The sequence below is a fragment of the Acinonyx jubatus genome, chromosome C1 (assembly GCF_027475565.1).
Source record: "Acinonyx jubatus isolate Ajub_Pintada_27869175 chromosome C1, VMU_Ajub_asm_v1.0, whole genome shotgun sequence".
Lineage (NCBI taxonomy): Eukaryota > Metazoa > Chordata > Mammalia > Carnivora > Felidae > Acinonyx > Acinonyx jubatus.
Window position 1 is genome coordinate 148,630,856 of NC_069381.1, and position 24,291 is coordinate 148,655,146.

Consider the following 24,291-nt stretch of genomic DNA (forward strand, 5'->3'; position numbering starts at 1 on the left):
CCTCCCTCACTAACAACATCACCCACAAGAATGGTATATATATATACATATTTTTTTTTTTTACCAAGGATGGGCCTACATAAACATATCATAATTGCCCTAAGTCCAATAGTTTACTTTAGGGCTCACTCTTGGTGTTGTAAATTCTGTGGGTTTGGACAAATGCATAATGACATATATCCATCATTATAATATCATGCAGAGTATTTTTAATGCCCTAAAAATCCTCTGTGCTCAACCTATTCATTCCCCCCCTCCTATCCTGTGCCAACCATTGAATATTTTATTCTCTCCATAGTTTTTGCTTTTTCCAGAATGTCATGTAGTTGGAATTAGACACTAATGTAGTCTTTTCAGATGGGCTTCTTTCATTTATTTTATTATTAAAATGTTTTTAATGTTTATTTATTTTTGAGAGAGAAAGACAGCATGAGCAGGGGAGGGTCAGAGAGAGAGGGAGACACAGAACCCTAAGCAGGCTCCAGGCTCTGAGCTGATGGCACAGAGCCTAATATGGGGCTTGAACTCACAGACCGTGAGATCATGATCTGAGCTGAAGTTGGACACCCAGCTGGCTGAGCCACCTAGACACCCCTGGGCATCTTTCATTTAATCATATACATTTGCATTTCCTTCATGTCTTTTCATATCTTGATAGATTATTTCTTTTTAGCACTGAATCATATTTCATTGTCTGGATGTACTACAGTTTATTTATCCATTCACCTACTGAAGAACATCTTGGTTTCTTCAAAGTTTGGGCACTTAATGAACAAAGCTGCTAAAAACATCTGTGTACAGGTTTTTGTGTGGACGTGTTTCCACTTCCTTTGAGTGAATGCTAAGGAGTGTGATTGCTGGATAATATGGTAAAAATATGTTTCGTTTTCTAGGAAACCACCAAACTGTCTTCTAAGTGGCAGCACCATTCTGCATTCCCACCAGCAATGTGTGAGAGTTCTGATTGCTTCACATTGTTGCCAACATTTGGTGTTGGTCCCAAGCACCATTCAGTGTTTTGGCCATTTTAATAGATGCATAATGGTATCTTGTTTTAGTTTGCATTTCCCTGATGACATATGATGTGGAGAGTCTTTGTATCTGCTTATTTGCTATCTGTTTATCTTATTTGGTGAGGCTTATGTTAAGGTCTTTGCCTATGTTTATTTGTTTATTCATTCATTCATTTATATTCTTTTTAAATTAAGTTTCATGCATAGGGGCACTTGTACCCCAATGTTTACAGCAGCACTTTCAACAATAGCCAAATTATGGAAAGAGCTTAAATGTCCATCAACTGATGAATGGATAAAGAAATTGTGGTTTATATACACAATGGAATATTACATGGCAATGAGAAAGAATGAAATATGGCCTTTTGTAGCAACGTGGATGGAACTGGAGAGTGTTATGCTAAGTGAAATAAGTCATACAGAGAAAGACAGATACCATATGTTTTCACTCTTATGTGGATCCTAAGAAACTTAACAGAAGACCATGGGGGAGGGGAAGGAAAAAAAAAGGTTAGAGAGGGAGGGAGCCAAAACATAAGAGATTCTTAAAGACTGAGAACAAACTGAGGGTTGATGGGGGGTGGGAGGGAGGTGAGGGTGGGTGATGGGTATTGAGGAGGGCACCTGTTGGGATGAGCACTGGGTGTTGTATGGAATCCAATTTAACAATAAATTTCATATTAAAAAAAACAAAACAAAACAAAATACGTAAATTCCAGTAAAGTTAACATACAGTGTTAAATTAGTTTCAAGTGTATGATACAGTATTTTAACAATTCCGTACATCACCCAGTGCTCATCACAAGTACCCTCCTTAATCCCCATCCCCTATTTCACCCATCTCTCCACCTGCCTCCCCTCTGGGAGACATCAGTTTGTTTTCCATAGTTAAGAGTCTGTTTCTTGGTCTCTCTCTCTCTCTCTTTGGCCTTTGCCCATTGTTTTGTTTCTTAAATTCCACATATGACTGAAATCATATGGGATTTTTCTTTCTCTGACTTATTTGCTTGACACTATACTTTCAAGCTTTATCCATGTCATTGCAAATGGCAAGACTTCATTCCTTTTTATCGATGAATAATATTCCATTGTAGAGATATCACTTTGTCTTTATCTATTCATCTGTTGTTTGATACTTGAGTTTCTCCCGTAAATTGGCTATTGTAAACAATGCTGCTATGAACATAGGGGCTCATGTATCCCTTTGAATTAGTGTTTTTTGTGTGTTTTGAGTAAATACCTAGTAGTGTGATTGCTGGATCATAGGGTTGTTCTATTTTTAACTCTCTGAGGACCCTCCAAAGGTGCAGAGTGTCTGCACCAGTTTGCATTCCCACCAACAGTGTAAGAGGGTTCTTTTTTTCCACCACATCCTCACCAACACCTGTTGTTTCTCGTGTGTTTTACTTTAGCCATTCTGACAGGTGTGAAGTGATATCTCATTATAGTTTTAATTGGCATTTTCCTGATAATGAGTGATGTTGAACATCTTTTCATGTGTCTGTTGGCCATCTGGATGTCTTCTTTGGAGAAATATCTGTTCATGTCTTCTGTCTTTGGCCCATTTTAAAAAGTGGGCTGTTTATTTTTTTATTGTTTAATTTTAAATGTTCTTTGTGTAGTTTGGATCACAGCCCTTTATCAGATGTGTCTTTTGCAAATATTTTCTCATAATCTGCAGCTTGTCTTGTTTTCCTCTTGACATTATCTTTCATAGAGCAGAAATTTTAAATTTAATTTAATTTTAAAATATTTTTTTGGAACTTTTTAATTTAATTTTTATTTATTTATTTAATTATTTTTTCTTTTTTTTTTTAACAAGGACAGTTTTTTTTTTTTTTACTTGAAGCATACTTCAGAATACTTGGTTCTAAAAGATATATATAAAACATTCCATCCAAGAAAAATAGAATACACATTTTCTTCAAGTACACACTGAAGAATCCCCTGGTTAAATCACATAAAAAGAGATGAAGGAAAGAGATGGTCGTCTCCCCAGTAAGCTACTCTGGAAGAAGGAAGTTGGCAAAATAGCATATTTTATTCCTGAATACTTATGACTTAAGCATCAAAACTTACTGAATTATTCACCATGATCAAGTGAGATTCATTCCTGGGCTGCAGGGCTGGTTCAATATTTGCAAATCAATGTTATATATCACATTAATAAAAGAAAGTTTAAGAACCATATAATCCTGTCAATCGATGCAGAAAAAGACAAAATACAGTATCCTTTCTTAATAACAACCCTCAAGAAATTCGGGATAGAAGGAACATACTTAAATATCATAAAAACCATTTATGAAAAGCCCACAGCTGATATCATCTTCAATGAGGAAAACCTGAGAGCTTTCCCTCTGAGATCAGGAACACGACAGGGATGTCCACTCTCACTGCTGTTGTTTAACACAGTGTTGGAAGTCCTAGCATCAGGAATCAGACAACAAAATGAAATCAAAGGCATCAAAATTGGCAAAGGTGAAGTCAAACTTTCACTTTTCACAGAGGGCATGATACTCTACATGGAAAACCCAGCAGACTCCACAAAAAGTCTGCTAGAACTGATACATGAATTCAGCAAAGTCGCAGGGTACAAAATCAGTGTACAGAAATCGGTTGCATTTTTATACACCAATAATGAAGCAACAGAAAGAGAAATAAAGAAACTTATCCCATTTACAAATGCACCAAGAACCATAAAATACCTAGGAATAAACCTAACCAAAGATGTAAAAGATCTGTATGCTGAAAACTATAGAAAGCTTATGAAGGAAATTGAAGAAGATATAAAGAAATGGAAAAACATTCCATGCTCATGGATTGGAAGAATAAATATTGTTAAAATGTTAACACTACCCGAGCAGTCTACACATTCAGTGCAATCCCAATCAATATTGTACCAGCATTCTTCTCAAAGCTAGAACGAACAATTCTAAAATTTGTGTGGAACCATAAAAGACCCCAAAGAGCCAAAGTAATGTTGAAGAAGAAAACCAAAGCGGGAGCCATCACAATCCCAGACTTTAGCCTCTCCTACAAAGCTGGAAATGTTTAATTTTAATGAATTCCAGCTTATCAATTCTTTATTGCACGGATAGTCTTTGGTGTTGTATCTTAAAAAGGCACCATCATACCAGACGTCATCTAGGTTTTCTCCTGTGTTGTCTTCTAGGAATTTTACAGATTTGTGTTTTACATTTAGGAATATGATCCATTTTTAGTTAATTTTTATGAAGGACATAAGGTCTATGTCTAGATTCATGTTTTTGCATGCGATATCCAGTTGTGCTAGCAACCATTTGTTGAAGAGGCTATCTTTGCTCCATTATATTGCCTTTGCTTTTTTGTCAAAGATTAGTTGACTATATATATGGGGGTTTATCTCTGGGCTCTCTATTCTTTTCCATTGATCTATTTGTCTATTCTTTTGCCAATATCACACTGTCTGATTACTGTCGCTTCTTTGTAAGCATGGAAGTCAGGTAGCGTCAATCCTCCAACTATTCTTATTTTTCAGTGTTATGTTGGCTAATATCATTTGCCTCTTCATATAAACTTTAGAATCAGTTTGATGATGTCCATACAATAGCTTTCTGGGATTTCAATTGGGATTGCTTTGAATGTATCGATCATGTTGGGAAGAACTGACATCTTGACAATATTGAATCCTATTCATGAACGTGAATGCACTGGTTTTCAACCTCCTTCATTATTTGCACTGATTATTTTTAAAATTTTTATTAATGTTTACTCATTTTTTGAGAGACAGAGAAAGAGACAGAGGGTGAGTGGGGGAGGGGAGAGAAAGAGAGACAGACAGACAGAAAGAGAGAGAGACAGAATCTGAAGCAGGCTTGAGGTTCTGAGCTGTCAGCACAGAGCCTGATGCAGGGCTCGAACTCATGAACCGTGAGATCATGACCTGGCCCAAGTTGGACCCTTAACCTTCTAAGCCACCAAGGTGCACCTAAAAAATTTTTTTAATGATTGTATTTTTGAGAGAGAGAGCATGTGCATGTGAGCAAGTGGGGGAGGGACAGAGAGAGAGGGAGGCACAGAATCCAAAGCAGGCTCCAGACTTGAGCTGTCAGCACAGAGCCCAATGCAGGACTTGAACTGTGAGATCATGACATGAACCAAAGTTGGACGCTTAACTGACTGAGCCACCCAGGCGCCCCTGCGCTGTATTTTAAGATTAATACCAGTGCCCTTTCAACTGGGTTATTGTAAGACATAGAAGAGATAGTAAATGAAAATGGCAGGCCCATAGAAGATACTAATAAATTAAAAATCTGTTTTTTTTTCTCTCTCTTTATAATCTCAACGTAGTCAACTGTGTCAGTAAAACATAGGGTTTAAAGGTTAATGACCCATTTATGAATATGAAAGAAGTATGATCATTTGTATGATTTTTGTAACTGTTACATTGAATGAATACTACATGTCAGATTTAATCATAAAGTACTTCTATCTTGCACCATCTCTTTATATTTATTCAGTGGGTCTGATTGTTATTCTGCTCTCCAGTGAAAACTCTGGTGGACTTCTCAGCTTTTCTAGTCACTTTTAGGTAACTCAAAGTCCTCTAATCAGTAATTAAAATATTTAGTCTCATGTAATAGTGAAAAATTTGAACTTGCTTTAACCCTAAGGCTTTTCCCCCTTGTCTTGCCCAGGCCTGCTGCAGTTGAGGAAAGAGGATGTAGTTGCTTTTTTCTTTTCTCCTACCTTGAACTTCTTCTTTCAGATGTTCATTCATAGTCCTGACTTTGGTTTCTGATCCTTTCAGATTTGGATCATAGGAAATGAGAAAACCTAAGGGGGTTGGGCAGGAAAGTTCTTACTTAACTCGTACTATTGCAAGCTGATTTCACACACTCTAGGCTTAATAAGGATTTGAATTTACTCATTGTCCCCTGGAGGGTCTCTCACCTGCACTCTCTTCTGCCTTATTGCTTATTCCTCCTAATCCCCTAGGCATTCAGCTATAGTAACAGATCCTCTCTGCTAAAGTCTTGTCTCTGCTTCATGGCAGCCTCTTGGACAGGATCAAAGATAAGTCCACATTCCACATTCTCTCTCTCTCTCCTTCTGTCTCTCTGTCTCTCTCATGTGTGGCCCATATATGATTCACAGAAAATATACATACTCCCATTGCCTTGATAATACTGGAAGAGTATGTTACTAAAGCAGCAATCTCAGCCATCAGCAGCTAGGCAGACTGTGTTTCTCAGGCAGAAATTATACCCCAGTTCACTGCAGGGGATATATCAAGCCCTTCTGATGCCCTTGGAGGTCTACTCACTTTGCTCGAGGAAGGGGTAGACACCCCTCTTCCCTGCCTTTGTAGGGGAGCAAGGAGACTTGGAACTCACATTACAGCTTTCTCTGAAAAAGTCCTCTCCAAAACATGTCTACTATTTTCAACTTATGACCTTTTGTAGCCTTACTGTGGGTGAGGAGTTAGATAAGTAGGTTTTCAGGAACATGGTTTATAAATTCTGCATGTATTCTTATATCCTCTTTGGAGAGAAATACATATTGGCTCTTGGTGCTTCAGCTGAAATATTATTTTATTAATCTGTTACCCTATAACAGAATGAGCGAATTATCATTAATAGCAATAAATACATTATTTCAATTATGTAAATATAGTAAATGTAGGAATCTAAATGAGCAGGAATCAGACAATATTAAAAAACATTAATATTTTAATATTAATATTAATATTTTAATTAATATTAAAAAACATGAGCAAAATTTTAAAGTTCAAATGAAGGAAAATATTGATCTGCAGAGACTGGACATGAATTTGAAACAGAAACATCAAAGTGGTCATTATTTCATAATTTAATAAGATAGATTATCTGAATATTGATTTACCTAAAGTACACAAGGATAAAGAGGAAAAAACAAGGATAAAGTAATTCAGAAATGCATAATGGTAAACATTTCATATTGTGAATCTGCTCCCTTGAGCTAAATGTCATAGTTCAAGAAGCTTGCAGTCTTCATGACATTAAGGTCATGTATGTAAAATGCAAATTTTACAATTCACTTCTGTCATTTTACTTGTTATATTGTTATGAAAAGTATATTTCTTGACATATCTGTTGACTATTCTCCAGAAAGTGCCTGAAAAATAGTGAACTTGGAAACAAAGCCTACAGAAAGGAGAATATTTTCATTCATTATTAGGAAAACTGTACTTTAGAACCTGGTATTAATATGTGAGTAATTAAAACAATATAAGTAACATAGGTAATAATAAAAAGATGAAACTTTGCTAGGGAACTTGCTTGTTTACAATTACTATTCTATTAGTGGTTTTCCTCTGGAAGTGTAACTATGTAAGTTTGATTTCCTTAACTAACCCTTTGTTGAAAATATAATCTCTATTCCAAATGGAAACAACCTGTTTATTTCTGATAATATATGTTCTCTGGAATTGCAGTGCTATTGAACATTCAACTAGCCAAATCCTGTAGCTGCTACTTAGTTCTCATCATTGATTCTATAGCATCTGACATTATTGACTTCTTATTCTTTTGAAATCCTTTTCAAACATGGCTTATGTTATATTATCTCTCCATCAGCTCTACTCTCTATGAGGGCAGAGATTTTTTTTCTGTTTATATCAGTGTAATTCACTCCTTAAATAGTACCTGACCTATGGAAGGTATCCATTAAATATATTTGCTTAATGTGTCAATTCTTTTACATATCTGTCTATTCCTTTTCTGATTTTTTTTGTTAACTCCTTTTCCTTCTTCCAAATTTTTAAGCTGATTACTCCCCTGATGTTGAGTCTCTTTCTGTCCCTATTCTTCTTTCATTTTTGAGTACTCATTCATTATAATCATATGACTTCTCTGGTTGAATGCCACCCATGTCTCTACCACTGACCCTGCCCTTTTTTCCACAATCAAACCTCCAACTGCCCTATGACCATCTTTGTGTGTTTGTCCCAGAGTCCCTTCAAATTCAGCGTATCTGAAAGTTTTTTTTTTTTTGAGCTCTCTGCTTGTAATACAGGTTCTCATTTTGACAACCCTCTTTTTCCGTTTTTTTTTTTTTTTTAGAAATAATTGACATACATCACTGTGTAAGTTTAATGTATATAACATGATGGTTTGACTTACATATATTGTGAAATGATTACCACCATAGGTTAATCAACACCCACCCTCCATCATCTCATGCAGATAACAATAAAAAGAGAAAAAAAAATTCCCCTTGTGCTAAGAACACTTAGGATCTACTCTCATAACAACTTTCCTAAACATCATACAGGAGTGTTAACTATAGTCATCATGTTGTACATTACATGCCTGGTACTTATTCATCTTATAACTGGAAGTTTATACCTTTCAACCACCTTCTTCCAGTTCCCCTAGTCCCCACCCCCCTGCCCCTGGTAACCACAAATCTCTTTGTGTGTGTGTGTGTGTGTGTGTGTGTGTGTGTGTGTGTTTGTTTTTTGTTTTGATTCCACAAGTGAGAGCATACAGGATTTATCTTTCTCTCTCTGACTTATTTCACTTAGCATAATGCGTTCAAGGTCCATCCATGTTTAGCTCTTTTAATCAATGGCACTACTATTTTCTCATTCTTCCTGTTTTAAACTCTAAATCTATGTTGATAGACCTATATTATCATTATAACACACCACTAGCATCAATCATCATCAATAATACTCATATAATACTTTATAGTTTGAAAAGCATTTTTGCATGCATAATTTTCTCTCTTAGGACTTGTTCCTACTTTTTTCCAAGAGACTAATTTTGACAATTTAAAATATTTAATTTATTATTGTGCAACAAATTTAAAATTACGATCAAGATAAGTGTAACTAGAAGTACAGAGTGCTATGAATTCGGAAAACAGATGACTAACTTAATTGTTTGCATACGAATGTGCTTATATGCGCGTTTCTGCGTGTATTTTGCAAAGCTGTTTAGGTAGGCTTGCTGAAGTATATCACATCGAAGTAGATGCTGAACGATACATAGGAGAGCTAGAGGAAACAGTGTGTGCAATGACCCCGTCATGGAAAGGAGCATGGTATTTTTAAGAATCTGAAAGAAAGCTAATGTACTCTGAATGGAATAACAAGGGAAAGAGTGGCAGAAGACAAAGCTAATGAGATAGGCAATTCCTCACCACAAACATTTATTTATTACTCAGAAAGTATGATGCTATCTTTTGTATTATATGTATATTTTCACTTCTGACTTCTGAAATCCTCTCAATTGTGATCATTGTAACCTAATCTTTTAAATAACTGATTAGTTGGTTTACTTTCACAAGTGAAATATTTAATATTATAGAATTCAGTAATTACTATGCGTTTGTTACAGATTTACTCGTTCTTTTGTGTTTTACAAAAATATTTGAAAATACCAAATGTTTTGTTGGAATAACATTGAATTTATGAGATAGTTTTCCACTATTGAGGCTTCTCATTAGTATATATTCATTCATTTATTTAGGTCTACTTTTATATCATTTAATAAAGTTTTATAGTTTTCATTATGAATGTATTACATATTTTTTAATTCATTCCTAGATAGCCTTGTATTTTGCTTCTAAAGTAAATGGAATTTTTTTCTACTAGATTTTTAAATAATTTTTACTGCAATATAGGAATAGAGTGGTTTTTATATTTTGATTTTGTGTCCAGCAACCTAGTAAAGATCTCTAGGTAAATAATCAGATAATCTTTTAAAAATATAAACCAAAGAGGAAATGATGAAGGCAAAATCCCTAGGCATCCTTTTTTTTTTTTTTTATATATAATCCTTAGAGAGTAAATTAAAGAATGGATAAATAAAGTTGGGAATATTAAGAGGTATAAAGATGGTAAGAAGGTTTATAAGGCCTAGTTTCAATTTAGCAAGACAGACTCCAAAGATGTTTTCTGAGAGTGACACATCCTTGGAGAATTGTCTCCCCACAACCATATTCGTGGCCATGTTCCTTTATATCTTGTGAGCAGAGGCATTGACTGCCTTTGTGCCTTTCTTTTCAAGGATGTCAGTATAGTGAACAGACTTGGAAGATAGAGATAGTATCTCTGTTTACTGTCCAGTTTAGTAAACATTATGTCTTCCTATGAGACAGAGGTCAGGGAGGCTTACTGTCCCTTAGGAAAGAGTTGGGTCCCATAACATGGGCCCCCTCTTGTAACACAACCCATTGTTTATGCAGCATCTCTTGGCTCTTTGCACATTCTCCTATGGGAATTGTGGTTGGAGTACCAGTACAAATGATTTTAATCTGATGAATGCTATTGTTGTGAGTGATAAACTATGTTTTGTCTCTAGGAGTCTCCTGTCTTTTGCCAGCATCCATAAAATGTCAGGGTAAATGCTGACACCCTTCACAGTTCTTGACAGTTTTGGCAATGAGGAAGGGATGCTGACAGAGACATGGATGTTTGGAGGACGAAGGAGGAGCACATCAGAGCTGATTCATGGGATGACTAATGGGTTGAGAGAAGTCCATTGGGATTGGTAGCAAACTTGCTGATCAAATTGTAAATCAGTGGAGCAATAAATATTCCTTTACTTTATTGACTGTTTAAAGGAGGAATTGGGGCAGTGTGAGAGGATAGTTGTAGGCTGAGAACCAGGGAATAAATTTTAAAACAGCTGCCTAAATGGTTGGTACCAACCCTCCTTTAGGCAAGGGGACTTCCTTGACAATCTTCTAGTCAGTCTCAGGTCTGTCCAATTGTGGCAATTGGCACAACAAATTTGCATTTCCTTTCAGACAATAGTTTCAGAGATATGTACTTACACTGAGCATGAGAGGGAAATTCATCAGCCCTATGTACACAAATCAGGCAAATCATGAGAATGTTGGCTGGCTTTCTTGGGAAATGGGTAAAGTGGGTCATGCAATGCTGGTTACAGGAGAATGGCAATAGTTGAGCTGTTGTTTAGCTCAGATTCCTCTTATGGTCTGCCATGCCAACTTCAGATCATTTGGAGATGGAAGTAAGAGTTCTTGGAATTTTCTGCAGTAGATCTTGTCTGCTACAAGAGAGCTTTGACCCTGTCATGAAGATTTCCCTAAAAGAGACAAATTCAAGGGGAAACCACAGATTAGGCACCAATTAATATTGGACTCCTACCGTACTGGATTGGGTTTATCAGGCTGATATAAATGACCTGCTAAAGAATGAAACACTCACCAAAGAATTTTAGGTAAATTCTTGTAGTCAGCCTGCAGCCCTGGGAAAGTCCTGTAGCCCTTACATGGAAACCGGGCTAGAATTTAGGAGATGTTATCTTGATAAGAGGTCAGCAGATGTCTTTCATCTGAGGTTATCGTGTTGCTCTTCCACTCTGATCAGTTGATTCTAGATACGCCATTGTGGCCCTTGAAACTAAACTGTGTTATGTTTTCAGCTTTTTGAATCATTTGAAGTTAGATAACATGCTTTATTTTGCCCCCAAATTCACTCAAAAATCCAGTGGACCTTCCACAGTCCCTATTACCCACCGGCATCTGTTATTGTTAAATGTTGGAAGGACATCTTCAAGAATCAAAATGAAAAGACTTCTGACTCTGCCTTCCTCCTTTCCTCCTAGTCCACGTACTACATATTAGCGAAGGCAGTTTGGTCACTGAATGTGGCTCCCCCCAGAAAGGGATAATTTACTCTCAGCCACTTTGTGGATAGTGATCAGGAAGAAAGGGATTAATAACCTTGCTTTGACTATCCAAGATTCCACCAAGACCATTTCTGGATGTGATATATCATCCCTTTTCCCTTATAGCAACCTTAGTCCATCCTGATTGGTACACTCTCTGAGTGGTAGTCCAGCTAACAGGGGGCCTCGGGAATTCAGTACTTAATTCTGTTTTAGGCACTTAGATATTCTTGTCGGTTTGACACGGTCCTAAATAATAAGTATAATCACCACTTGGTTAAGTATACTGCTTGCCAAGTCTCCCTGCAGTGGCCCAAATGAATTCAAGTGGAAGGCATAAATTTTTATAAATTTTGTGAAAATTCCCTTTTCATTTTTACTTCTTACCCTTTCCAGCAAAAGGTCTGGGTGTGAGTAGGGTGGAAAGAAGGTGAAGGTATAGCTTCTGGAGATGAACACGCTTAATGGTACCGCGTGGAAGTGAATTTAATGATCTTCCAGAACTTCTCCTGGAGTATTCCTCATAAAGAAAGATACTTTCATGTGTCTTTCCCAATCTGTGACAAGATCCATAAATATAATTGACTGCTGTCCTGCCATTCTCTGCTAGGTGACTCTGCCCATTGTTTGTATTATCATTGCTTTTGAACTTAAGAAGTTTATCAGAAATGCAAGGATGTTCTCAGTGCCTTCATCTCCCACACAAAAACCCTAATAACACCTTTGGATGTCTTCCCTACCCCCTTTTCTGTAGCGGTCGCACAGTGGAATGAGTAAATGCCACTTCGTGGGTAGCGTGGGCAAACAGATGAGATTGGACTAACTGTCCTCATGCAGTGCGTCTAGAAACAGGGTCTAGATCCAGTTATCTTAACCGAACTGGAAACTCTAAGGCCAACTAGCAGGACTGGAAGCCTTGTAGAAAACACCGTCAATCTATGTCTGCCAACTGATGTAGGTGCCTTCTCCAGAGACCCTCAAATTGTGAACAACATGTTCTTTCCGGGAACACCATGTACACCTTTGAGACTGTGTGTCTTGTGTCCAAACCACGCATTATTTTACTCCCGTACCAAGAACATAGTGACTCGCATTGTAGTCATGGTTGAGAGATCTTTGAATGTTTAAGCAAACACCACCAGTAGATGATATCGTACTCAGATGATTTTGGATTTAGTTTCTGTTTAGATAGCATTCTGGAAATGGTAAAACCATAGCAGTGGAGACCAGATTAGTGGTTGTCAGGGTTCGGGAAGGGACAAAGGTGTGACTAAAAAAGAGCCTCACAGAGGAGTTCATGGTGAATTACATTCAGCATAGTTTTAGTATAAGTGAATTTTATCATAGCCTGTTCTAAATATTCCCATAAAGTATAGCATATATGATGAGAGAAAATGCATGTATGTGTGTGTGAGGGAAATATAGAAACAGTTTCTATGATTAATGCTGTAAACAATCCAAAAATAATCATAACATTTAATATTATTTTGAATATATATATTGAATATATATTGAATATATTGAATATATATTGAATATATATAATATTATTTTGAATACACACACACATATATATATATATATATATATATGTATATATATATATATATATATATAATGTATCTACATTTTACATATTTTTGCTCCCAAATTATACTAGACTTCAGGTAATGCTAAATTTAGTTTTAATTTACCAAATCTACCATGGATGAGTGTTGCAGGGGGCGGGCAGGGAGGTGTGTCTGGAGTGGTGTTGGAGTTGGGTGACCAGGAAATTTTAAGCTTGAAGTCGTGGTAATGCATACTCACATCTCTGGTTTTCTCTAGACACGCCATCACAACGAGTACAGTTTATTCTTGGAACTGAGGATGATGATGAGGAACACATTCCTCATGACCTTTTCACAGAACTGGATGAGATTTGCTGGCGTGAAGGTGAGGATGCTGAATGGCGAGAAACAGCCAGGTGAGGATTTTTGCTGAGCGGAAAGGTATAGGAAATAATTTTCATGCTATTGGAAAAGAGATTTGTAAAGCCACGGTTTTGCAAACATTCGTGAGTGCTGTCGATTTCTGAAATGGCTCATCTGGCCTGGGCATATCCTATAATGGGATATGGGTCAGAATGAGATCTGAAGACAGCAATTACAGTAAACAGTGATGCAGAGCCAGCAACAGCTGCAGCCTGAAAGATAAACAGCAGCATAATTTGTGTGTCATCAGGAAAACAATAAGCATCTAAAAGTAATTTATTTCTGTCTTTTCAACTGCTGGCCTGTGCCCAAACTAGGCATATTATATGATAATTTGAGTGTGGGGCTTTTTTTTTTTTTTTTTTTTTTTTTAAAGAAAGGGAAAGCATTCTAAGAGGCTGTAGGTATACTGGATTTATGTACTATTTGGTGAGGATAAAAATATTTTGTAATGTGTTTCTAGGATATGTGTACATTTCAACATAGGTGTTTTTTCAAAATAACTTTTTACAATTTTATTTGAAAAGTGTATTTATTTATTTGGAGAGAGAGAGAGAGAGAGAGAGAGCGAGCGCGAGCGAGCGCATGAACAGGGGAGGGGCAGAGAGAGAGGAAGAGAAAGAATCCCAAGCAGGCTCCACACTGTCAGTGCAGAGCCTGATGCTGGGCTCCAACTCACTAATCTTGAGATCATGTTCTGAGCGGAAACCAAGTGTTGGACGCTTAACCATCAAAGCCACCCAGGCACCCCTAAGTAAGGTGAATTTCTAGCAGCGGAACTTATGTACCAAGAACAGCAGGCTTTTAAATTTTGATAGAGATTGTAAAATTGACTTTATAAAATGTTTTGGTAATTCATACTTTTATGAACGGTATATGAGAGTGCTTATTTCCCTCAAACCCTTGCTGGAGTAAATCATTAAGCTTTTAGATTTTTTTTTTTTTGCTAATTTTATAGACGAAAAATAAATCTTATTTTAATTTACATTTTTAAAATTATTGGTGAAATGGAACATCTTTGCATATGTTTTAATTTTTTTCCTGTGAGCTAACTGTTCATATTTTATGTCAAACCATTGTATTATTTATTTACCTTTTTTAATGTTTAGTGGTATGTTATTCTGTATGAATTACCTTTTTTAATGAAAAAAATCATGTAATCATTTTCTTTCTGAAGCTTTATTATATATTTTAAATATAGGACTAAATTTGAAGTAGTTTTTATATGACATGGTAAATTTTAAGATTAAAAACCATCCATCTTATTGTTTTCTTCCAACTGCATCAAAAACTAAGTGCTTTGGACTTTTTCAAATATATAATATGAATGCTCATCTTTGTTATTTGGTGACAGAAAAACAATATATGATAATCTTATGCACCAATTAGCATTATAAATTTTACTCTCTCATGACTAAAGAGTTGTTGAAAAGGAATTTAAAATGCGGAGGTGCCTGGGTGGCTCAGTCATCTGACTGTGGCTCAGGTCATAATCTCACAGTTCGTGTGTTTGAGCCCCACATCGGGCTCTGTGCTGACAGCCCAGAGCCTGGAGCCTGCTTCAGATTCTGTGTCTCCCTCTCTCTCTGTCCCTCCCCTGCTCACACTCTAGTCTCTCTCTAAAAAGTAAATAAACGTTAAAATATAGAAAATAAAATGCAAACATCCCTGTTTAAGGCTAGACACATCTGTCTTGACCTGGTTATAAGAAATGCTAGCTATTCCTGGATGGCAGGAAGAAGGGCGATCTGTTGGGTATGATGACTAGGAAGCTGTTGTTAGTTTGAGTCTCTTTATTGCTGGGAAGTACTTTTTGGAAGCATTTCTTTTATATTCTTTTCTTTACTCTCATCCTACATGATAGAGCTGAGAAGTAAGATTGGAATGTGTGTTTTGTCAGGAGTAACTCGCTTATTCTTAAAATGATTGGTGATTTTTCACCTTCCAGATAAAATAGTGATCTGTTCCTTTTACTCTCGTGGATTAACCTGAACGACATGTTTATCCTAAACCACCAAAATGTATTGTTGTTCATGGATAAAGAACAAAAGAGTTGATCCAGTTAGTTATTAGTATTCTCTAATGTTATTCAATAGGACCTGTGTTCTTAGCTATCCTTCTAGAACCTTACGTATGGTGCAGCTATTTGAGGTTCAAGGAGACATCTGATGAGCAATCAAAATAGCAACAGACATTGAAGAGGAGGGTAGATGAATTTTGGCGGAGACACAATACATCAGGGAAGTACAGAGTGTATTTATTGAGGGCTTAGAAATGTAGTGGGTTTTAAAGTAACAGAAGTAATTTTGTTCTGTTTGCCCTAGTTCATCTAAAAGGACTAATTTTAGTTAATTTAGGATTCCATCTAATTTTGAAAATGCAATTTAATTCTAATAAGTCATTAGCATAAATATTTGAAGCCCTTCTTTCTTTTGATTAGTATTCTGGGGGGATTAATAATTTTCTACCTACTAATAGTAGAAATAAAAAGGACATTTTATCAGCACATTGCACCTGTCACATATCACATCTTGAATAATTCATGCCCACTGCTGTTGCCAAGTAAAACTTAAGCAAAGTTTTAGATTTTGAAGCTAAATTTTTGAATCATAATTATTTAATAAATGTTTGTGAAAAACAGCTGTTCACTTTTAAAAACCCTAAAAGAAGCCATATGACAAGGGCTAATGAAATCAGCACAATTCCAATGTCCTGCTTATAGATAACATATAATGTTATTAATAGAAAAGCCCACAAAGATACCACAGATGTGCAATTATGAAGACAACATGCTTGACTCACTGTAGTTGCCCTTTAAAAATGCTTCCCACAAATGTGCTCAGAAGAGGCAAAGCAGGGGGTAGCAGTTGGCCTCTGAGACAGACATGGCAGTGTCAAAACGGATTATTTCATCAAAACAATTTTACTGATGCTCTGAAAGCATTTGATATTCAAAATTAGTAAAGGTTTAAATCATCAAGATTTTTCCATGAGTTATGAGATGTGAAGATAATATGGATTAAGAATAGCTAATATTGGGGCGCCTGGGTGGCTCAGTCGGTTAAGCGTCCGACTTCGGCTCAGGTTAGGATCTCGCGGTCCCTGAGTTCAAGTCCCGCGTTGGGCTCTGTGCTGACTGCTCAGAGCCTGGAGCCTGTTTCAGATTCTGTGTCTCCCTCTCTCTCTGACCCTCCCCCGTTCATGCTCTGTCCCTGTCTCAAAAATAAATAAACGTTAAAAAAATTAAAAAAAAGAAGAATAGCTAATATTTCTAGGTTTGGATATCTTTCACTTCCCCTTTCCCCTTAAAATAGGCACTTTATGGTTGTTGTTATGTTAATATCTAGCCTCCACCCTAACCTTGTCCCTCTTCCACCATCTGTAGCCTTAGCCCTACCCAAAAGAGGATGTTTTCTCTTAAGAGTTCGTAACTTCTCTCCAGGCTACAATTTTGGTTGGTATTTTATTTTCTATTTGCGTAGAATCAGAGAATAAAAATTCTTAGGAAAGTTAAAAGGAATTAGCGGGAATAGAATAAATGGGAGTTAATTTCTAAGGAGAACATCTATTTCTAATTTGCAGAAGAATTTTGTTTTGTAGATTTTTAATATGAGTGTTACAGAAGAGATTATCATCAACTTAATCTTCAAAGAATTCATGAAACACCTATTTTATATTGTTGTTTAGTAGAAAGAGATTCCAATGTGTTAATCATGGATGAGAACAGATCCAGACACACCGTAGGAAAATCACATAATCTCAAAGGGTTTAAGTCCACCCCCTCCACAGAAAATGTCATGCAATTGGCCTACAATTTTGATTTTTTTTCATTGTTCATTACGTCTCATTCATGCCTGTGAGACTCTTGTTTGCTGTAGTTTGCTATTCAAACAAATGTCAGCTGAGTTTATTTGAAAACTGGAATAAATTGCAGCACTTTAGGTCATTAACTGCAATCAGGCATTTTGCAACTGACTACAAATCTACAAATCTTTAAACAGGATTTGGTGTGTTCCCAGACCTCTTAATTCCTATCTTTGAAATATGAAATGGAATAAAGAAACAGAAAAGAGAAATACACTTAGGGGTGTGTGTGTGTGTGTGTGTGTGTGTGTGTGTGTGTGTGTGTAGAGAATATATGTATATAATATAAAATATAATTTTTAACATAGTCTTTTAAAAAACATTATTTAAATAGTTCTTAAAGCTTTTGACATCATTCTGGAGTTGGCCTAAAGCACTGAATCTTGAAATGTTTAGAAACTCGACACTTATCACTTGTGAGTTTCTTTTATGGGAAGTATCTTATGCTTCTTCCTATTTTATATTCATAGAATCTATGGCCATATCAAATTGTCCATCCATTTATTTTTTTTTTCTTAACTACCAAACTGGAATTCCCAGAGACTCCATTCTTCTTTTCTAAAAGACCAAGCCTCCAGTTTGAAGGAAATTATTCTAAAAGAAGGAATATACCTTTTAGATAGATTTGTTTTTAAAATTTCTTTTCAGATAGACACATAGATCAATGGAACACATAAATCTAAATGTAAAACATAAAGCTATACAAATTTGAGAGAAAAAATATAGGAGAATAGAGGACTGAGAAAGACCAAACCATGTATAGCTACCTGGATTCTGACAAAGGGCAAAAGCTATTAAATGGAAAAAGGATGGTCTTTTCAACAGCGTACTTGAATAATTAGACAGCTATAGGTTAAAAATTAATAATATTTCAATCTAAACCTCAGAGTGTATACAAACTTAATTCAAAATAAATCACAAATCTAAATGTGAAACATAAAGCTATACAAATGTGAGAAAAAAAACAGGAGAAAAACCTGAGGACTTAGGGCGTCTATGATGAATTTCTAGACATGATATTGAAAGCACAATCTATAAAAGAAAATATTCATAAATTGGACTTCACCCAAATTAATACATTTTGTCCTATGAAAGATCCTGTTAAGGGGATGAAGACAAGCTGCACATAAGGAGAAAATATTTGCAAACCATATATTTGACAAAAATATTATATGTAGAATATGTAAAGAACTCCCAAATTTCAATAGTATGAACACAAATCAATTAGAAGAATGGGCAAAAAATATAGTCTGGAAGTGATGCACATAATTTCTGCTTACAATTCATTATCCAGAGGTAGTCAGTAGTCCTATCATCTCACCCAGTAAAAGGGGAGCCAGGTGGTGATATCCTATTCTTTACTAGGTAGAGAGGGAGAATTAGTTGATGAACAGTACTAATAACTATCAAATGATTTATGAAATATTATGTCCCTATCAAGGCCTGAAAATCATTAAAACTGATAATATGAAAAATTCCCAGCAGTGTTGACAAAAAAATTCTATAAAATTCCAGCATTGAAGAAATACAGTCAGTGACTTGTGGCTTAAATGTAAATTTTTGCAACCTTCAAATATCTTATAAACTTATGGTAGGTATTAGGTATTCCCTGTCTATAAACTTTTGGTAGGCACAACTATTCTTCCCTATTGGTTTCATTTTCATTTCCTGACAATGTTTTACTCCCTGAACAGTGAGGACAGATCAATAGCTTTCTTTATCTTTCTTAGAACTCTGCACATTAATCATTCTGACTAGCCCTTGTGGTTGGTTATTTTCTGGCTGATCCACTGATTCCCTAACTAGTTACTGCAACATATTTCTCCTCCCCTGGAGCTGGATCATTTGACTACATAAAACAATAATACAATATTTTATAGAGAATTTGAGTGATATTGCACAGAAAGAGGAAGTTTGGGCAAAATGGCTAAGGAGAGAAGAAATAAGAAAAATGGTGAAGAGAAGGGGAGGAAAGGCAATTTAGGCTTTATTTAGGACATATTACAAATGGTGGAATTAAGTTGGTCATCTATTAGGATTAGACAACAAGTCCCTAAAAGAATGAGAGAAATTTAGTGCTTGTGCCATAGCAGTAGAATCTCTGGTTTCTCTTTATTTCTTCCATTTCTTCTCTTCATTCCTTCCACTTACCTTACTTGAAGAAACTTAAATATTACAATTCATTTCACTCCAAAAAGGCAGTGGTCTCCCATTTGTCGCCTTGATATCCAGGTTCCTCTGTTCTCCATCCCTGGAAGGAAGGCCCAGGGATTAGAGACTGAGCTCAGTGCTTACAGGTTCCTATAGTCCCCAGGAAATGACTGTACTACATTTCATCCAAGCATGCCTAATATTTATTTTTCTTACAGAAGAGGGCCCAAGTTATACTAGTCTCCCTAAAAATCGAATGGAAAAATTATCAGGAGATCAAATATTCTATTTTAAGACCTCCTACTACAGAAAAATGAGTATTCTTTCTTTTTCTTTTGCATCTGTTTCAATTGCTGTTATCCTTCTATGAAGTATACTCTATTAATTTTACAGCAGACTCACAGTGACCACTGAATAAACACAGTAAATATTTTTTCAGAACTTGACAAACTAACAAAAATAACATTTGAGTTTTTCTTGGCTTTCTATACATCTTTCAGTGACAAAAAGAATGCTTGTTAAGTGGAATTAAAATGAAATAAACCAAATAACTTGGGCTAGGTTTTACTTCCCAAGCCCACAAAATCTAGAAGCAATGTGACTGTTTTTCTGTTTCTGCTTTTTATTCTTGGGATAAAGGATCATTCATCTACAATATGATATTCAATGTGCTGATAATATTTATTTGTGTAGGTGGCTGAAGTTTGAAGAAGATGTGGAAGACGGAGGAGAAAGATGGAGCAAGCCTTATGTGGCCACTCTGTCGTTGCACAGCTTGTTTGAACTGAGAAGTTGTATTCTGAATGGAACTGTGTTACTGGACATGCATGCCAACACTTTAGAGGAAATTGCAGGTATATCTTTTTTCCCCTTAGTTTGTTTCACTCTTATGGGTATAGCTGAGGTTTGTTATTTTCTTTTCCTTATAACTCTGTGACTCTTGGAAAATTAGTTCTTATGGTCAGCAGATGATACCTTAAAAATGACTTTCTCCTACCCCCTTGTTTTAGATAAAAGAAGTTGAAATTTGGAGAAATATGGTCTAATTTGTTAATGGCAAGTCTAGAACAAAGAACTAATCCTGACTCCCATTTAGGATATACTGTTTCCACTATCATGCTTAATTAAGCTGTCACCATTAGAAATTTGAAGGAAAAAAAACCCATAAAACTAGAAAATGATTTTTTCAATATTCAAATACCTGAAATAATCATATTAAAAATTCAGTAGATACAAAAATTGTTAATTTAGAATAGAACAGAAAGGTATGACCATTTATTTTAAACTTAAAATAAAACTCATTAATTCCAGAGGATGGCAAGCAATGCATTTGAAATTAGTTTGTAATTTAATACTATGACTAGCCCCTGGGATGAGAGATTTGTATTAGAAGCCTATTATGGCTATAGAACACAGGCAGTTATATGTAGGAAACATCTTACTGTTACTCTAGAAATAGGGACAAAGAACTCCTGTATCTTTTGATAAAAGATATTAAACATGACAAACATGATAAATGTGTTTTCATAAAAGCAAAATAATACAAAACGCTTTGAAAGAGTATAAATAAAATAGTTAATGGAGATTTTAAAAATAAAAACAAAGCAAGGACTTGGGCAGTTTTAAAAAATTTCTAGTTTGGAAAAAATAAATAAAAGCAGTTCCATGTAGAATTTTTTTGCAAAGTAGAAAGGATTAAGGGAAACTTTAATGTCTGCATTATATTACAGAGGAGGAAAAAACACCCCAAAACTCTGTAAATGTTTTTTGATTCCATAAGTGAGAGAATATTATATTAAAAAATTCTGTACATAATTTAATCTTCAGAATAGCCTCATGAAGTGTCATTCCCAATTTTCAGTAAGAAAATAGAAATTCTGAGATTTTCATGGTGCTTGTTCCATCTAAGGGCCCCTGTAAGTTGTGTGTTCCTTATATTATACTACAACCACTGGCTGAAGAAAGAGAATGACTTGAAGTAGATGTTGCCCAGATTTTAATGATTGTTTAATTACTTTAAAAATTATTTATTTGGACATTGATGCAGATAGGCATGCATACATTGTGATAAGTGTGAAAAGAAGGATATCCTGGCTTAGGATAAAAAAGGTTAGAGAGGGAGGGAGCCAAAACATAAGAGACTCTTAAAAACTGAGAACAAAAGGAGGGTTGATGGGAAGGGTGGGGGGGGGTGGGTGATGGGTATTGAGAAGGGCACCTGTTGGAATGAGCACTGGGTGTTGTATGGAAACCAATTTGACAATAAATTTCATATTAAAAAAAAAAGCAAACAGGAAAGAGAAGCCTTCCTTCTGAGTTTCATACTACACCTATGAAGAGCTTTCCCTTTATTTTTAAAAACTTTTTTTAATGTTCATTTACTTTTGAGAGAGAGAATGGGGGAGGGGCAGATAGAAGGAGATGCAGAATTTGAAGGAGGCTCCAGGCTCTGAGCTATCAGCACAGAGCCCTGCTCGGCTCAAACTCACAACCGTGAGATCATGACCTGAGCTGAAGTCAGATGCTTAACTGACGGAGCCACCCAGGCGCCCCAAATAGCTTTTCCTTTAAATGAATGAACCAGAGGGGGTCCTGGGTGGCTCCGTTGGTTAAGCATCAGACTTCAGCTCAGGTCATGATCTCACAGTCTGTGAGTTTAAACCCCGAGTCAGGTTCTGAGCTGTCAATACTGCTGGAGCCTGCTTCAGATTTTGTGTCTCTATATCTGCCCCTCCTCCACTCATGCCTGCTCTCTCTCAAAAATAAACAAACATTAAAAAATAAATATAATACCTAACTAGAAAAAATAAAATAAAATAAAATAAAATAAAATAAAATAAAATAAAATAAATAACTAGAGCCAAATAGGCTATATGAAGTTAAATACAGTATACTTTTCAGAGGAACACAGGATGCAGTAATGGATCACTCTAAATCAAGACTTAAAGAAAAGGGTTAACTTAGGAATTAGCAAACTTCTTGTGAATGCTGGAACAGTAGTTATCCAACTTAATTTCTTAGCTTTACATTATGGGGTCCTGCCGGTAGCCCCTAAACATTTTTATGTTTTAATTAGGAACCAAATGGCTGGGTTCTTCATGGTACTTTGCAATGTAGGAAGCTCTTTTAAGTAATTCTATACTATCTTTTTGATACTCAAAACAAAATTGGGCCTCAGTAGTATTATTGTTATCCTTTCTTTATAAATAAACTGAGATTCTGAAAGTTAAAGATCTTGCCCAAAATAAGGAGTTTGTTCCTGCTGTTTATGTCAGTGATGACATTACCTTCGAGAAATGGAGTAATCCAAAATACTTTTGGATTGGCTATATCTAATGAGGCTGTCAAATTCCTCAACCTGGCAAAATTAACCTCAGAAAATACCCTTCATAGTTTTACCAGGTTTTAAATTTCTTAAAGCATATAATTTCTAATGCTTTCTTTAGAAATTTATTTCTACCAGGAAATCTTCTCCCATGAATTTGACTAAACCTCTGTTCATTTCATCACCTTAGTTCCGTTTTATTGTCTAAATTTATGCTTCCTTTCCCTACCACTGCTCCTTTCCCCAAGCTGTGGGAAGGTTGTTAGCTGTGCTAATTCTCGCTCTTGAAAGCAAATTACATTTTCTAAGTCTATCCTTACAAAGGAAAGTAGTTCAATGGAAGACTTGATACCCCAAATAGCTTTTATTCTTCTTGTTTAATTAGTCTGTATCTTTCTGTCTCTAAAGTAGCTCATCTTGAATGTCCCATTTACAGTGTAGAGCACTCTGTAAAATACCATCCAGAAGATGTCATTAGTTTAGAGCTAATACCACATTACAAACATATAATTAAAAATACTTGTTGATCACTATTACCTTAGATTCCTTTTCACTCATTAATGAGAAGAGATTCCCTCTTTTTGAGTAATTGTAATTTGACTTCTTTAATCCAAAGGTATTTATTTCTGCCTTCAATAAAATCTTATTAGAACATTTTCTCCCTTTAGCATATAATGATTTTCTTACTGTTTACTTATTGCTATTTTTACTTTGTGGCAATTGAGCCCTATTGCTAAGCGTAATAAGTATGCTTCATATTTTTAAGACTTCTAACTTTATATTTTCACATTATATTTTAGTATCATGGTAACCTTTATGAGATAGGGAGGAGGATATATGCCCTATTTTATAAACAGATAAACAGAAAATGATGTATCATAGGTAATACCTGCAGACATGGGAATAATTTCTTTTATTAACCTATAATCATAAGTTTGGTTTTATTCTATTTCATGATAATTTGTGAACTTAGTGGTTAATAATAAGACTGGAACTTATTTTCACCTCTTATTTGTCATGTTTTCCTATATGGTAAGCACTTACTAACATATGAATCACTAGTTTCAATTTTCCAAAAGCTGGATATAATATGTATCTTTAAGGGCTCTAAACGCTTCCATTTTGTGAGTGTGCAGGCTTTGCAGCATTAATATTTTCTAGACATTTTCTAATAGAGAAATATGACCCAGATATTGTTTTAGAATAATCAAGGATTTTTATATCAATGTTCTGATTTAATAGAGTCTTAGATCATTCTTTAAAGAGATTTTTGTAGTCTTAACAGGAGGAAATCCCATTTG

The 24,291-nt window shown here is 35.5% G+C and overlaps 1 protein-coding gene across 8 annotated transcripts in view; it reads left to right on the forward strand.

Moving 5' to 3' along the window:
- SLC4A10 (solute carrier family 4 member 10) overlaps positions 1-24,291 on the forward strand; it is a 305,973-nt gene that overhangs the window by 158,742 nt on the left and 122,940 nt on the right. For all 8 annotated transcript variants that reach the window (XM_053215162.1, XM_027055634.2, XM_027055639.2 and 5 more), the window contains 2 exons: positions 13,505-13,643; positions 20,359-20,519. In XM_053215162.1, coding sequence (XP_053071137.1) covers positions 20,489-20,519 — 31 coding nt within the window. In that variant the 5' untranslated portion in view covers positions 13,505-13,643; positions 20,359-20,488. The remainder of the gene's footprint in view (positions 1-13,504; positions 13,644-20,358; positions 20,520-24,291) is intronic.